General features: G+C 60.2%; 1 protein-coding gene across 3 annotated transcripts; it reads right to left on the bottom strand.

The window, feature by feature from the left end:
* Positions 1 to 931: 931 nt before the first annotated feature.
* Positions 932 to 14940, bottom strand: KLF15 (KLF transcription factor 15). 3 transcript variants are annotated; one of them, XM_007526873.3, is made up of 4 exons: positions 11511 to 11701; positions 9363 to 10472; positions 3335 to 3986; positions 932 to 1143 (listed from the first exon to the last, which is right to left on the bottom strand). In XM_007526873.3, the coding sequence occupies exons 1-3, from the start codon at positions 11537 to 11539 to the stop codon at positions 3818 to 3820; spliced, it is 1308 nt and encodes a 435-aa protein (XP_007526935.2). In that variant the 5' UTR covers positions 11540 to 11701; the 3' UTR covers positions 932 to 1143; positions 3335 to 3817. The 3 variants fall into 3 exon arrangements, with proteins under 3 accessions (XP_007526935.2, XP_060036237.1, XP_060036238.1); XM_060180254.1 differs by having other exon boundaries at positions 1786 to 3986; XM_060180255.1 differs by lacking the exons at positions 932 to 1143; positions 11511 to 11701 and adding an exon at positions 14791 to 14940 and having other exon boundaries at positions 2743 to 3986.
* Between the last annotated feature and the right edge of the window lie 351 nt (positions 14941 to 15291).

Here is a 15291-nt window from a genome sequence, read left to right on the forward strand (position 1 = left end):
TGTCACATGCGCTTAACCCGCTGCGCTACCGCCCAGCCCCTTTTATCTGTTTTCTAAGACTCCTTCCCACAACTCATGGCTAAGATTCCATTTTAAAATTTGTATGTATTACATCAGAGAGAGATCAGAGCACCAAATGTTGTGTGTAGTGCCTGGGATTAAAACTGAGTTCTCAGGTGTGCAAGGCCTGCACTCCACCAGCTAAACCAGTGCTGTGACTGCAGGGTCTCACACTTTTAACTGTCTGTACCTGGATGGATGTTGCTGTGATAAATGACCGTCACAGGTAGGATTGCCCAAAAGGTAGAACCTCATGCTTGGTGTCCAGTACCTTATCTACTGCTCCCCCGCCCAGATGACCAGAGATTTCACCTGCTAATTCATTCAGTCTGTGAAAGGAGCTGTGGTTCCTTCCCCATCTGTGTGGTCACTCCCTATAGATGGGGAAGCTGAGGCAGAGAGAGGCTCTGTGAACCCACCAAGTCTGACTCTAAACTCTCCTGTATCTCTTTTTTTTTTTTTATTGTTGAGCTTTAAATTTTTATTAGGGATTGAACAGTATTTTCTGAAATTACACGATTTCAGAGGGATGATTTCACACCCCCATTGGTGTGTTTAAGTCACCCTGCCCTCCGGCAAAGTTAGGTGTGTTCCCACACACATAAGCAACCACCGTGATCCTCACACATTTCAAGTTCGTTTGCTTATCAGCTTTTGCAAGTTCATTTACTCTAGTCATCTCAATCCCACCTAGTTCACCTCTTGACTTGTTTCACTTATCATAATAGTCAGTTCTACCCACCCATTTTGTTCAAAATGAAATGATCTCCTTTTTTTATTATTGAAGAGTAGTATCCCACTGACTGTATGCCCCACAGTGTTTTATCCAGTCCTCTGCTGTTGGGCTTTTTAGATTGTTTCATACTTTGGCTATTGGAAAGCAACAGGCAAAGTAAAGCAAACAGACAACCCATTATAAAAATGGCCAAAGATCCAAACAGTCAGCTCCCTAAAGGAAACGTCCACGGGCATCTGAGAACATGCTCGCATCACATGTCATTAAAGAAAAGCCAACTACCACGGAGGTGACAGGCAGCTCCCCGAGTTGCCTTTTGGGGTAGGTCCTTAGTTGATTGCTTAAGTCTGCAATTTAAAAAAAAAAAAAGGTGTTAAGAGTGAAAGCACCAAAGCCTCACACTGGAACAGTGGTGCTCAGGCGTGAAATTGGGGCTCATGTGAGACTACATTAAAAAATATATTCCACAACATTTCTGGGTTTTATTTGTTATAGTATGTTACAAGACTGTAATATTACAATGTCTGCACAGTCCCACACCATACCCCCCACCAAAGCTCTGTGCCCTGGCACCACGTGGGGCACCGTGGATGGTGCAGGGGTGATGTTGTGGGGTCTCTGTCTGTCTCTCTCCCTCTCTCGCCCCAAAAGGAAACAGAATAAAGAAATAAAACATGGGAACTGGGAGGCCATCCGGGGTATTCTGCATGCACAAGGCTCTGGGTTCATCTCCCAGCACCCAAAGGGGGCCCCAGCAGGGCTCCCAAGCCAGCCCTCTCCCCTGCTCACCCCTCTGTCCCACAACCCTGCTCACTCAGCGTGGCTGTGCCCACCAGCCCTCTGGTCATCAGCACCTCTCAGAGCAGAGACCAGACGGAGAGCTACTACCCAGGGTGGGTGTAAGGGGTCTGTAAGGCCAGACTGAGCAGGACCACTCAGACCACAGACAATGGGTTATGCCTTGGTTCCCAGCTTGCCGCCCAGGGTACCTCAGGCAGCTGGGGTCACCCTAGATGAGGTAGCAGCCCAAGTTACTGGCTTGAAGTCTCAGGCCTCCTTTGGGGTGACTGCCCTGCCCTGGTGTCCCCTGTGTGCAGACGAAACTAACACAGAGAGAGATCCATGTCTCACTCCCCCCAGTGCATCCGAGTGCCAAGAATCTATGGTCAAAAGAACCGGGGGTGGGGGGGGGGGCTCAGGATAGACCGTCCACATTCCAGCCACCCAAGCCGAGCTGTGTACTGAACTGCCAGCTGCCTGAGGCCAGGACAGAGACTCCAGCACAGGGGAGCAGTGGCTTCCCCTGCAGAGGTGCCCAGGCCCACCTGCTAAAGCCTGTGGGTTCCACCTGCTCCCACAGCCCTGAAGCTGTCACTGAGAAGTGCCTGCCCCATGCTGCAGCCAGAAGGCCCCGCCTCTCACTTCACTTGGGCGGAGCTAGCGGACAGCCATCTGGCTGTGGCTCCACTGTCTCGTTCCCCTGCCCTGCTCTGCCAGAAGAGCTCATCCCTGGACAGCTCATGACCTCTGCTCCCTGCTGCCCTCAGCCTCCCAGACCACCTGACATGGATGCAGCCAAACCTCAGCTGCAGGATGGAAACCCCAGGAGTTTGGGGGCTTTGGGGAGGCACCTGGAGAGAGAGGAGGTCCCAGACTCTGCCTGGCCAAGACTCCAGTGCATTCCTGATGCCCTGCAAGGGGGAGGTAACCTGAGTTTCCTAGTGTGCAATTTAAAAAAAAAAAAAAAGAAAAAGGAGGGACTTCGACCCCTGTGGGCTGAGCCTGGGTACAGGTGGCTTTCCAGAGGTGACTATCTAGGGTGGGGTGGAGAGGCCACATGCCAGACCCCAGGGAGGCCTCCACATCTCCCCAGGGGCACCAAACAAGGTCTTCCAGAATACCCCCATTTCCTGGTGGAGTCAAGCAAGACAGCACAGGACAGCCACTGAGAGCAACTGAGTTCTTTTTTCTTTTTATTGGCAAAGTAAATATATATATATATATATATATTATGAAGGACCAAAGAAAATATACATAATTGTCACATATGTACATCAGTCTCATAGATTCTCTTCTTTGTTTAAATCTAAAATGTACACAAATGCCGATGTTATTAAAAGACATCTTATGTGGATGTACCTATGTACAGTTTATTTACATACATTCATAGGATGTGAAATAAACCCGTCCAAACAAGCTAGTTCATTTGATAGTAATTTCTAGTCCAGGTGAGGAAGACGTCTCTGTGTCAGGAGCTGGGAGGCTCTATCTCTCCCACATGCAACGCAGCCTGCTCCCCCCTCTCCTCTCCCCTCCAGCCTGAAGCCCCACAAAGGGTGTCTGGGTTTATCTGGAGATGGGAAGAGGGGCTGAGCCTTGCTGGGTGTGGAAGCTCTGGGGCTCCCCTGCCTCTGCCTGTCTGTCTGTCTGTCTGTCTGTCTGTCTGTCTACCCTTTCCTGCCACATTTAACTACAGCACATGCACTGCCTACCCCACCCCCACCCCCCAGAGGTGGCTACCAGGCCCCGCCGAAATACCTGAGCCCAACCATTCCTCTGCTCCTGCGCTGAGCCAGGCGTCTTGGACAAACGTCCTGGACTCCTCCTTTCTTCCCCGGCAATGAAATCCTGGCCAGGGCCCCATAGGGGAGCCCGGTGCGGGAAGGGAAGCGCCAGGTCCCCAGCACAGGCCCTGAAAGGCACGAAGACAGGAAGGCACCGAGGCCGGCCTCCACTCCCGAGGAGGTGGGGGTCCCGGGGACCCAGCCCCCAGGGACTTGGGAGCCGCTCTAAGTCTCCGGAAGAGGCGCCGCTGGGTTGGGGGCATGGGCCTGGGCAGAAGCCTCCCAGACCCGCCCCCCTTTGTTCCTGCACCTGGGGGCGGGAGGGGAGCCTTAGGAAGGCGGGCTGGGAGCACTGCCGTGGGCCTGTGAAGGAGGCAAATAAGTTATTGCTACAAAAGAGCGGACTGGGAGCGGACTGGGAGCGGCGAGCGGCGAGCGGGGAGCGGGCGTCCAGGGCTCAGTTGACGGCTCGCACCGAGCGGCTGCTGCGGGGGAAGCGGTGCACCTTGATGTGCTTGGAGAGGTGGTCGCTCCGGGCGAACTTCTTCTCGCACACCGGGCACTGGTAGGGCTTCACGCCCGAGTGCGAGCGCCGGTGCCGGGACAGCTCATCAGAGCGGGAGAACCTGCGGGTGCGGGTGTGGCGGGGCGGTCAGCCAGCGCGGTCTCCGCAGGCCAGAGGCCCAGAGACACCCACCCCCAGGCGAGGGGTGAGCAGGTGCTGTCACCGCGGAGCCACCCCACCTGCCACATCTCTCCTTGGGCCTGACTCCTGCTTGGGGGGTGGGGTTGGGCTAGGACATGAGATCCACGCCATTCCTGGGCACTCTGTTCTGGAAGTTAGGATGCCTCTGATGTCCCTGTCACTAGGGCTTCACTGCCCCAGGACGATGTTTTCAGACAGAGACAGGTAAAGAGACCTCAGTGCCAAAGCTTCCTCCAGTTCAATGGGGGTGAGATTCCCACCTGGGTCCTGCACAGGACAAAGCCACACGCTATCCAAGTGAGCTCTCTAGCTGGCCCCCTTCCAAGTACTTTTATTATTTGGGGGGGGGGGGGAGGAATACAGACAGAAATTAAGAGGGAAGGGTGAGAAGGGGAGAGAGAATCTGGCAGACACATTCGCAGCACTGTTTCACTGCTTGGGAAGTTCCCCTCTGCACATGAGGACTTGAACCCAGAGCCTTGCACACTATAAAGGCGGCTGCAGACCTCACATGCAGGCGGCACTGCAAACTTCCTTTTAAATGTCAAAGCTTGCTTTTGGCCTTTCCCTGTCAAGATTATCACCCCTTTCTGGGAGCAGGAGAGTCTGGCTGGAAGTTCTACCTGTGAAATTTCCACTTTTTTCCTGCTAATCTCTGCTGTTGATTGAATGATTTCCCAACACCCTCAGGCAAAGCTCTCCCTACCTTCAGAGGACCTGTCCATGGCCCCTCTTGCCACAGGGCATTTGCACACATCAGAAGTGTTCTTCCTTCTCTCTCCATGCTCCTCCTACTATTATCCCCAGAACTCAAATGCCACTTCCTCAGGAAGGCCTCCAGGACTGCCTCCTATTCTGCCACCCCCCCTCCCCGGCACTATGCACCTCTCTTTCAGGGACCTGCTACTCCTGTAGTTTTAGATTCGTGTTTGAAATCGTGGTAAACGCCAGTCTGGGCCAGGTGGCCGGCAGTTCCACAAGGAGAGGCATGTTTGTCTGGCTCCCTGAGATGCCCTGTGGTCAGCCCAGCAGCAGAGTATGGCTGCCAGCCAGTCAGTGCACAGAACCCAGGTGTGGGCCCAGCCAGCACCCACGGGGCTGTGCACTCCAGCCGCAGACCTGGCACATGCATGTGCATACCCCCCACATGCCAATGTACATGGGACACCCCACCTGTGCACACGTGTGTCTGCAGGCGCCCAAACACACAGAACACTAACCTGTGTGCACACCGTCACACACGCCCACCTGTCCTTGCATCTATACCACGCGCGCGGACACTCGCACCCTGCAGACACCAGCACGTGTGTGTGTGCGTGTGTGTGTGCGTGTGTGTGTGTGTGTGTGTGTGTGTGCACACCGTCACACACGTACACGCCCACCTGTCCTTGCATTTATACCACGCGCGGACACTCACACCCTGCAGACACCAGCACGTATGTGTGTGTCTGTGTGTGTGTGTGTGTGTGTGTGTGTGTGTGTGTACACACAACACACTCTTTCACATCCAGGAGCATCAGGCCCAGCTCTTGGGCCTGGGACCTAACAGTCTCTGAGGTCGGTTAGGTGGGGTCCTAGGACAGCTGCTGAGTAGGGCTGGTGGCCCCTCTGGACTGGCCCTGTAGTGGGGCCTTGGCAAGGGGCAGGGGCCCCAGCAGAACAAGCCCTGTGGAGGCCTAGCACCCCGGCCTGGCTGCCCTCCTTTCCCCTCGGGAATCAGCAGAGGCGTGATCAGCTGCAGTCCCCAGGGATCTCTGGTGCTTTCCCAGCCCAGAGCAGCCTGGGCTCAGAGGCCCAGCAGCTTGCCGGAGTCACACGGCAGTGTGGTCCTGAACAGACGGGAGGGTCACCTCCAGTCTCGGTTCCCCTCATCTGTGAAGATGCTGGCATTCCTGCCCTCCTCTGAGTCTCACCCGAGGCCAGAAGTGGTGGCACAGGGCCAAAGCAGTTGTGGGACAGTGAAAGGCAGGTGGGTGAGAGAGAGCAGGTCTGACAACAAGCTCTCCCCACAGACAGCCCCTTCCCTGCTGCCACAAGGCAGCACCTGAGAGGCTTCTTGCTAGTATTTTTATTTATTATTGGATAGAGACAGCCAGAAATTGAGAGGAGGGGGGAGACAGAGAGGGACAGAGACAAAGAGACACCTGCAGCCCTGCTTCATGGCTTCTGAAGCTTTCCCCCTGCAAGTGGAGACTGGGGTCTTGATTTGGGTCCCTGTGCCCTGTAACGTGCGTGTCAGAAGCCTCTCGTTACACCACCCGCCCCTCCACGATCAGAACCAGGGTGGCTGGGGACCACAGGAGAGGGGCCAGGTTTCCGAGCCTCAGTTTCCCCATTGGAATCCCACTGCCAGGTGTAGAAAGAGGAGCACCAGGGCTCAGGTGACCCTGGCAGCCCCACCTGGCACACAGCACCTTGCATAGAGGCACCCCTCCCATGGGCCAGAAAGCCTGGGTCATCATACAGAATCATGGCCAAGAGCTGATGAAGACACGCCGCCTCCCAGTTATCCAGTGAGCGGCCTGCCTGACCACACTGGGATGGGTGGCGCTGCCCACTGGAGGGGTCAGGGAAATTCTCAAAAGGGCAGCAGTGATGGAGGGCCATCAGGACAGCCTGCCACCAGGAAGCAGCTGGGGAAACTGAGTCTAGGACCCAAGGCAGAAGGCAGCAGGGCCTGGCTACTCGGGTAAGGGACACGGTGGGACTGATTAAGCTGGGCCATGTCACTGGGGTAGGAACCAGAGGAGGAAGAGGTGCAGACTGCTGCCCAGCACCACTGGGGAGGAGAGAGGTGCTCTGGGGAGCACCCCATATAGGGAGGCAGGTGAGCGGGCAGGAGTGAGGCCCCAGAGAGCAGGCCTGCTGCTGGTGGAGGACCCCTACTGGTGGTGAGTGTGGGGATTGGAGAGGGGTCCTGAGTCTGGGGTGGGGAAACAGCAGCTGGACTTCTGCCTCTGCCCCCTCCTGTGTGACCACCGAGAACTCACTGAGTTACTCTGCGCCTTGATCTTCTAAAAGGACTCTTGTATGTGGCAAGTCAGGACCACCCCAAGACTAAGGAAGCAGCCATGGGGGCGGGGGGGGGTGACACTGGGGATAGGACAGAGAGAGGGAACATAAGTCAGCCACAGCAGGGGGCAGGGCAGCCTCGTGAGGTAGTGAGATCCACATGGCAGGAGGCGAGGCGACAAGTGGGGATTCCAGCCCTGAGAATATCAGTGTCATTGTCACTTCTGTCCCACCCAGACCCCAAAGCCAAGACCTCAATCTGATACCCTCCTGGGGTCAGCATCCCTGCAGGCCAAGCAAGGCCCCCATATCTGCAGAGAATCAGCCTCCCCTTCCCCCCATGCAGGACAGTTACCCACAGGCCGCAGGGGAGACAGACCCCACTCTAAGGAGGCTCTGAGAGCAGCGGACAACAGAGAGCCCCTGGGTCAGCTCTACAGAGACTTCAGCTTGCTGGGTACCCACCGTGCCTTCCCCTGCCAAGTGGGTCCTGGTTAAGAAGCTCAGTGCCAGGACTTGGGCCCTGGCAGAGCTGAACCCCTGCAGTGACTCTCATATACCTGCACACCTCCTGCCGTGGGGAACTCACTATGCAGATGCCGCTTTCGCTTTGCCAGGAGCTGCCTGAGATGCACTCTGGGCTGGGTCCTGTCTGTTTCCCAGGACAGCTCAGGAGGCAGGTCCCCCTCTGGAGGAGCCTGCGGTCTTAACTATGGACCAGGCCATTCCTCCCTGTGGCTCGCCTAGCCTCCCCTTGACTTGAGGGGTTGCTCCCCAGCAGCCAGCCTGTCACAGAGTCCTCCCGCTGCCCCACCGCTCAGCAGCGCTGCTCCTTACACAGAGGAGAAAGCACCCACGAGGAGTCCCTGTGAGTCTGGGGATGCCTCCAGCTGGGGTACCAGCTGCATGGAGGCCAGGCAGGACACTGAGGTCCCTCCTTAGCCTCTGACCTTCCTGGGAGTGACAAAGTGATGGATGAGGGGAGCCAGCATGCCTGCTGCCCTAAGAGCCACTCAGCAGGCTGTGTGTGAGGCTCAGAGAGGTGTTGACCTTGACACTGGCCCCAGCCTCTCTGAGCCCTGATGTCTGAGGGGCACCCCCTCCCACACAGTGGTCCCATGACTCTCATGGGGGGGTCTTCAGAATCCAAGACACTGCTCGAGAATAGTTCCTTCCCCAGCCAGCTCAGTGCATAGAGGGGAGGGGCCACGACAGTCCCTTCTAGCCTCCCATCAGTCACGTGGGCAGCCTGTGCCAAAGCCTTGGCCAGCAGCTGCAGCCCCCGTCGAGCTCTAGAGAGCTCTCAGCACAGGTCTAGTCCAAGAAGCAAACGGGGCAGCCACACCCACACAGGCCAGGTGTGCACACACATGCGTGCGTGCAGACACATGTGATCTGTGGTACTCGGGAACACACCTGCTAGAGCAGGCTGCACACACAGTTGTGCATCTGCTTGTGAGGCTCAGTCCTGCACCCACCTCCGTTCAGTACCGCCAGCCTAGCCCTCCCTCACAGGTGACCTTTGTGACTCTGACAGCAGGCCCCCAGGGGAGAGCTTGGTCTGGGCCCAGCACCCCTGGCTGCACACAGGACCTGTATGAGTGAGGCTGGCCACCCGGCCTGGGAGGGGACATCATCAGGTGTGACTTTTCTGCTCTGAACCACTGGGTTTCAATCCCACTGACAACGTGGTGTGACCTTAGACAGGTGCCTGGACCTCAAGCTGCTCAGCTGTAGGACAGGCCAGTGAGGGTGGTACTTGGGGGGGGGGGGTCAGTGGTGCAGGGACGAGCAGGGACACAGCACTCACCTCACTGTTCTAAGCTGTCTTTGTGGCGATCACTCACCTCAGTGTTCTAAGCTGTCTTTGTCGCGATCACTCGCCTCAGTGTTCTAAGCTGTCTTTGTCACAATCACTCGCCTCAGTGTTCTAAGCTGTCTTTGTCGCGATCACTCGCCTCAGTGTTCTAAGCTGTCTTTGTCGCGATCACTCGCCTCACTGTTCTAAGCTGTCTTTGTCGCAATCACTCGCCTCACTGTTCTAAGCTGTCTTTGTCACGATCACTCGCCTCAGTGTTCTAAGCTGTCTTTGTCACCATCGCCAGGGCCCTCGGCAGCACCTCAGCCAGCCTGCCCTGGGCACTAGCTCCTGGGGCCAGCCGCCTGTGGCTTCACTAAGCAGAAGGGCAGCTCTGGGCAGTGGTGCTGGCCCAGGCCCACCCCCACGCCCACCTCCGTCTGCTAGTGGCCACAGGGGCTCGGCCTGCCTCCCAGCCATACTGACCTCCAGCCGCAGCCCGGCCAGGTGCAGGCGAAGGGCTTCTCGCCGGTGTGGCGCCGCAGATGCGCCTTCAGGTGGCTGCTCTTGGTGTACATCTTGCTGCAGCCGGGAAAAGTACATTTGTGCATTTTGATGAGTTCTGCCGCAGGGTTCTTGGGGAACTTCTGGCCCACCAGGAGGCCAGCGGGGCCGGGCCCCAGGGTCCCCGAGCCGATGGGCTTGGCAGCGATGGGCACGGGGGCGATGCGCACAAACTTGGAGGGCAGGCTCAGGCTGGAGGAGGGCATCACCTGGGGCACGAGCGCAAAGGTCTGGCCCTGGATGTTCACCAGGAGCTGGGCCACCTTGATGCTCTCGGGGGCCTGCCCAGGGGAGGCGGGCTCAGCGGTGGCACTGGACTCCTGCTTCGCCTGCACTGGCTGGATATGCAGCAGCACCGGGAGGGTGCCGTCGGGGGTCGGCCCCCCACCCGGGCCCTGGCTGCCACCCGTGCCGCTGGTACCGCCACTACCGAGCTCCTTCCCGGCAGAGCCGGGGTGCAGGTGGCTCCTGTGAGGTGAGGCCGAGAGCTGCCCGCAGGCCTCCGAGTCTTTGCTGCCGCTCTCAGGGACCTTCCCGACCCCTGGCTCCATGTTCTCCTCCAGAAACTCTTCAATCTCCTCCAGGGTGGGCTGGAAGGGTCTGGGGACGTCATCAGGGTGGCCGGAGGGAAACTCAGGGAAGCAGAAGTGCTCCCCCTTCACGGGCACTGGGGCCCTCCGCCAGGCCCCCCAGGCCACAGGGCCACCGTGGGCCCCGAGGTGACCCCCACTGCCTCCACCCCCGGTGCCCAGCGTGGCCTGGGACAGCAGGAAGTCCAAGATGCTGTCCTGGCCCTCGGTGCCTGGGCCACCGCTGTAGCAGGAGCAGAGGCCTTGCGTGTCAGGGCTGGCGCAGGAGCAGAGGCTGGACGTGTCGCTGTCGTCTTCCGAGAGGGGCGAGGGCAGCATGTGGTAGCCCCGCCCACCAGCCAGTCTGCCGCCCAAGTAGCCCACCGGGCGCTTCGGCGACGAGAAGCTCTCGTCCACTGGAAGCAAGTGGTCCACCATGCTGGCCTGGCCGTGCTGGCGGTGGCTGCAGAGAGGAATGAGGGGCCCGGGTCAGGAAGGCGGCCTCACCTGCCACCTCAGGGTCCCTGGGGGTGGGGGGTAGGGGACCCCTCCACCACCTGCCCACAGCCTCGTGGGGTCCAGTGCCTGGGGCCAGTTCCCTATGCCCGTCCGTCTCCAGCGAGAGCTGCACTGCACCACCTGTTTGCCGAGGCGCCCTCTCCCAGCCCGAGTTGCATAACCCCTGGGCACTTTTGCTTTCAAATGGTCTTTCCAGAAAGATTCTGGGAAAAAACACGTGTGTACCCTGAGAGGCTGAACATGAATGTGTGTGTGTGCGCGTGCGCGCGGGCGCGCGGGCCGTGGGGGGGTGGCGGAAGTGGAGGAGGGAATCAGGAAGTTCTCTGCACCCCAGCCTGGCCATGGGTAGGGAACCCTGTCCAGTTCACAGGAGCCACTGTGTGTCCAAGGACACCTGGTGACAGCGCACTTCCTGTTAGTCACAGCAGAGGAGGCTGGGGGGGGGGGTGGCAGGCCAGCTGCCCTCTGATCCCTGCACTGTTGGGACGAACAACGGAGTTCAGATTGTGCAAATAAGACCACAGGCCATCCAGTTATACTGGATCTAAGATTTTTGAAAGCAGGAAACTTCCCATGTCAGTCTGTCCCACTCAGTGGACAGACAGGCCGGCCTTATGATCAAATGCTGCTTTGCCCAGTGATCCGAATGTGACTGGGCAGCCTGGAGTTTCATCTACCATGTGGCACCTGTGGCAAAAACTTGAGGGTCAAAGTGTGCTTGACCCCAGACTGTGTCCCCCCAAAAGTGTGGGGGGTGCGGCTTATCCACCAGTCCAGACCCCCAGGCCTCCACTGAGAGGTGAGGGAGGCAGAGAGCCTAGACAGCTGTGCTCCACCACCCTGAAGCCGGAGCCCTGGGGCGAGCGGGGCCCCATCCCAAGGTGACAACTGACCAGTACAGATGGAACCCAGGTCCCTCCCAGAGCTCTTGCCCCAGTGACACCCACTTAGAGGGCAAGGCTAGAAGCCTGGGAGCACTCACCACCTCGGGAAGGCTCCGCTAACTGGCATCTCCCCGCTAGACCCAGCTCTCCATGAGGGTGACCTGGGCTACAGGGTCTCTGCTGTGTCCCCAGCTCTCTGTGTGGCAGCCGGCGCCCAGCAGGGGCGTGGAGAGTGTCGGCAGAGAGCACAGGGGACAGCTGTGTCCTCTGAAGGCCATACTAGGTCTGGTGTCCAAGGAAGAGTCAACACTGCCCAGCTATGGCAGGGCCACCTCTGTGGACCTTTGTCCCCGCCCAGTGACCATGGCCGGCTGTTTGTGGAGGCTGGGGAAGCAGAATGTCCTGCATCTGAAGCCAGAGACTCTTGGTGGCCTGCTGTCACCTGTGTCATACCCCCCACTCCCCGCCCCGTGTTTTGAGGACCATCACTGGTGACAATGGTCAAGAGGCCCAGCCTTAGAGGGAGACCTCTCTGTGAGAGGTCACATCAGCTGTGACCTTGGACAAGTCCTTGCTTTCCCCAGTTTTCAGTCCTGCTGCCCCTCCCCCATATTCCACCTCGTAGTCTCTGAACTCTCTCCACTTGAGACCCACCCCCCCAACCAGGCCTTGGGACCTCAGTACCCTTATCCATCTGGGGAGCCCTACAGAGCCCTGGAAGCTAAGACAAGGTGGGAACTGAGAACAAAGACAAGTCCTGAGGCCCAGGGCAGTCCTGACAGGACACTCACCAGGCTGCTTTCAAGGTGTCAGAGTAAAGTTTCACACTGGGCATCTCTCTCTTTTTTTTTTTTTTTTTTGTCTCCAGGGTTATCACTGGCGCTTGGTGCCTGCACTATGAACCCACTGCTCCTGTGGCTTTTTTTTTTTTTTTTTGGATAGGTCAGAGAAATTGAGAAAGGAGGGGAAGACAGAGAGGGAGAGAGAAAGACAGAAAGACTGACACCTGCAGACCTGCTTCACCACTTGTGAAGCGTCTCCCCTGCAGGTGGGGAGCCGGGGGCTCGAACCGGGATCCTTGCACATTGTACCATGTGTGTTTAACCTGGTGCGCCACTGCAAGCCTGCCTGGCTCCCTGGGCACCTCCTGATAACACTCTGCGTCCAGCTCGGTGCAGAGCAGGAGGGAAGAGCAGACCCGCTGGTGTTCACCTGGCCAGCAGAGGGCACTGCTCCAGTCTGCAGCCTGTTAGCTGGGCCTCCCCTAGCAGGGGGCACCACTTCTCTTTGGGGGGGACGCTGCCAACAGAGCCTGGTCCCCAGGAGAATGGCAGCATCCAGTGAGCACAGACTAGACCAATAGCCTCCAACAGGTGTGCTTCCTGTCCCTGTGCTGGGAGGCCAACTCCAGCCTTCCTGGGACCCAACAAAAGGTCACCACTGGTGACGAGGGGGTCCCAGAGTCCACACCCCTGGCTGCTTAAGGCTCCCCTCTAAAATGTGGTCACTATTTCATGATACCAAGAGATCGCTGTCTATATTTTTAAGAGTGGTGAGGGTTGTGTGGTTCTGTTGAAAGCAAGCCTTACCTTTCAAGAGGCATAAACTGAGAAACTCCCGTACGAAGTGACAGGTGTGCAGCCCCGGAGGTGGCACAGTGGGAGAGCACTGGACTTGCATGCATGAGACCCCCCCCCCAAGTCCCATCCCTGGCATTGCATGTGCCAAACTGATGCTCTGGCTCTCTCTAATAAACAGACACACCTTCTAATTTAGGGGCTAGGGAGATCGTTTAGTGGTAGAGCACAGGACTTGTATGCCTGAGGTCCCAGGTGTGACCCCTAGCACTGCACATGCCAGAGTTGAGCGGTGCTCCGGTTTCTCTCTTATAAAAAAATAAGTAAGTGATTGAATGAAAGGCCTTAGGAGTAATAGGTCCGGGAGGGTGGCCTGGCAATGAGATCCACGCTCCTGCCAGCTGCTGGTTCTCCACCTCCCTCACCTGCCACCCGCTGTCCTCCCTGCCCTGGCAGGAGCCCACCCTCGCTGCCTCTTCAGGGACTTTCTCTGCCATCCGCCTCCCCACCAGAATACAAGCTGCACTGACTGCTCTGTCCACCAGCTGTATCCGTATCCGGGAGTCTAAAACTGGACCCGGCAGAATTTGCTGATGGGGCAAAAACACTTGGGGAGCTTGGCAGGGGAGGGCGGAGAGGGGCGGGAGGAAGTGCGCTCCCGGGGTCTCTGACAGCCTGGGCTGGGTTCGGACGCCCCCTCCCTCCTGCCCGGGTTACGGAGCGGCGCGGCGCGGCCCCCAAAAACAGCCGCACGTGGCCGGGCGGGAGGCGCGGGCGCACGGGGGAGGGACGCGCTGTTCCGGGCTCGTCCCCGCGGCGACTCCGCCCTCCCCCGGCCGCCCGGCCCGGCCCGGCCCGGCCTGCTGTTTATCCTCGGGGACACGGGACACGGCGGCTGCGGGAACAACATGTAATTGATAACGAGCCGGGCGCCGGCCAGGGCTCAGCCACTGGGTCAGCGCGCCAGTCCCGGGGGTGGCGGGGCGGCCCTTCACAATAAGAGTCCCCGCTGCCCAGCACAGGCGGGGGGGGGGGGGCAGCTCGCCGAGCCCCCGAGGCCTCCCACCTGTAGGGCGACCAGGGCTCCCCAAGAGCCGCCGGACCTGCGGGGGGGGGGGCGGGGTGAGAAAGGGCTCGGACACTCCGGGATTGAGCGACAAAGCGGCGCCCCTATCAGCGGGGGACCCACAACGGGGCTCGTCCTTGGGGGGCGGGGGGCGGTCTCCTCCTCGCGACCGGCTGCCTGTACTCCTCGCCCCCCACCCCCCCGGCCCGGGCAGCTGCGGGGCGCAGGGAGCGGAAGGCACACGCGCGGGGTTGCGAGTTCGGGTCCTGTGACCGCCGGGTGTCCGCGACGTCCTCGGGCCGGGGGGAGGGGGGGCGTTGCTCAGACCCGCGCTGGAACCTGGAGCGCTGCCCACCGGGCGCCCCGCCCGCGCTGCGTGACCCACAGTAACCCCGCCCGGCCCCCTCCCGCCAGGCCCCGCCATATGGAACGGCCGGCCGGCCGGGCGCGGGGACACGAGGGCCGGGCGGCCGCGACGTCCGCGGGGAAAGTGCCCGTGGGCGCCGGGGGCCCCTCCGCCCGCCTGTCCGATGCTTCCCGGCCCCGCGCGGGGGCGCCCCCGCTGCCGCCACCGTTCCTGGGCCCCTCGCGTGGGGGCGCTGACAGCGACGCAGGCGCCCCGACAGGCGCCCCGAGGCCGGCCCGCAGCCCCCCCCCCCGCCCCGGCCGGCCCCGCGGACACCCGGGGACGCGTCCACGCGGCCGCCCGGCCCCGCCGCGCCGCGCCGCTCCCACCTGAACTGGGCGCACGCCCGGCCGGCGGCCGGGCCCCGGCGGTCCTGAGGCCCAGGCGGCTGGGCTGGGGGCGGCGGCCTGGCTCCGGGTCCCGCGGCGGCCGCGGCTTCCTACGCTGCCGGCTCGCTCGCCCGCTGGCCCGCAGGTCGCTGCTCGGCGCTAGCTCCCCGCCGCTCACGTGACGCCCGGGCGCCGCGAAGGCTCGCAGGAGGCTCGGCCCGGGGCACGCGTCTCATTGGCCCGCGCCTCGCGTCACGCTTCAGGCCCCGCCCCCGGCCCCGCCCCGGCCCCGCCCCCGGCCCTGCCGCACCGGCGGGCGGCCTGCAGAGCGCAGCGGGTCCCCAGCCCCGGCCCCGCGCCCAGCGCCCCGCGCCCCGCGCCCCGCGCCCCGCGCCCCGCGCCCCGCCCGCTCCCGCCCGCTGCGATGCACCTGGCCGGGGCCACCCGCCGCTCCTCCGACGTCGCACTCGAGGCTACCCCGAGGAGGCGGCTTCTAAAGAT

The sequence above is a fragment of the Erinaceus europaeus genome, chromosome 21, assembly GCF_950295315.1.
Source record: "Erinaceus europaeus chromosome 21, mEriEur2.1, whole genome shotgun sequence".
NCBI classification, from domain to species: Eukaryota; Metazoa; Chordata; class Mammalia; order Eulipotyphla; family Erinaceidae; genus Erinaceus; species Erinaceus europaeus.